This window comes from Daktulosphaira vitifoliae, unplaced genomic scaffold, assembly GCF_025091365.1.
Source record: "Daktulosphaira vitifoliae isolate Bord-2020 unplaced genomic scaffold, ASM2509136v1 Scaffold_7909, whole genome shotgun sequence".
Classification (NCBI taxonomy): Eukaryota; Metazoa; Arthropoda; class Insecta; order Hemiptera; family Phylloxeridae; genus Daktulosphaira; species Daktulosphaira vitifoliae.
The window spans coordinates 1-544 of NW_026107468.1; the positions used below are offsets into that span (position 1 = coordinate 1).

The 544-nt window shown below is 25.0% G+C and overlaps 1 protein-coding gene across 1 annotated transcript; it reads left to right on the forward strand.

Moving 5' to 3' along the window:
* Positions 1-69: 69 nt before the first annotated feature.
* Positions 70-501, forward strand: LOC126910217 (muscle-specific protein 300 kDa-like; the record flags this gene model as incomplete). The annotated part of the gene is made up of 2 exons (XM_050692576.1): positions 70-244; positions 346-501. Coding segments are annotated over exons 1-2 (294 nt in total), but the record flags the coding sequence as incomplete, so codon positions are not given.
* Between the last annotated feature and the right edge of the window lie 43 nt (positions 502-544).

Genomic DNA, 544 nt, shown 5'->3' on the forward strand with positions numbered 1-544 from the left:
TCCAAAGTGATAATCTTTCATGCTAAAAAATGTATTCAACCCTCTTTATTTTTTTTTTAATTCAAATTTTTAGGAAGTGTTGTTGTACAAAGAAAACGGTTTTAACATGATTCAAAATTGTACTAAAAAAGGACAAATAGTATTAGCAAGCACCACACCTGATGGTCATAAAGCAATCAATGACTCACTTATATCTTTGCAAGAACATTGGAGTGCATTAGCTTCTAAAATGTTAGAAACTAAGGTAAAAAAAAACAATAATAACACTCTGCGCTTTACCTAATAAAACATTATTATTTTTAATTTATTTGTATTTATAAATATATTAAAATATATTCAACTTAGGCTAACATTGATGAATCTATTAAAAAATGGTCAGACTTTTCGGAAAATGTCAAACAAGTTGGAAAAACTATTGACAAATTTGAAGAAACTTTATCCGAATTAACAAAATTTGAAACAACGTTATCTGAGAAACGAAGTCAATTAGAAAAAATAAAAGTAAGTGATTTATAAAATTATTTTGTTTTATAAATAAATAACG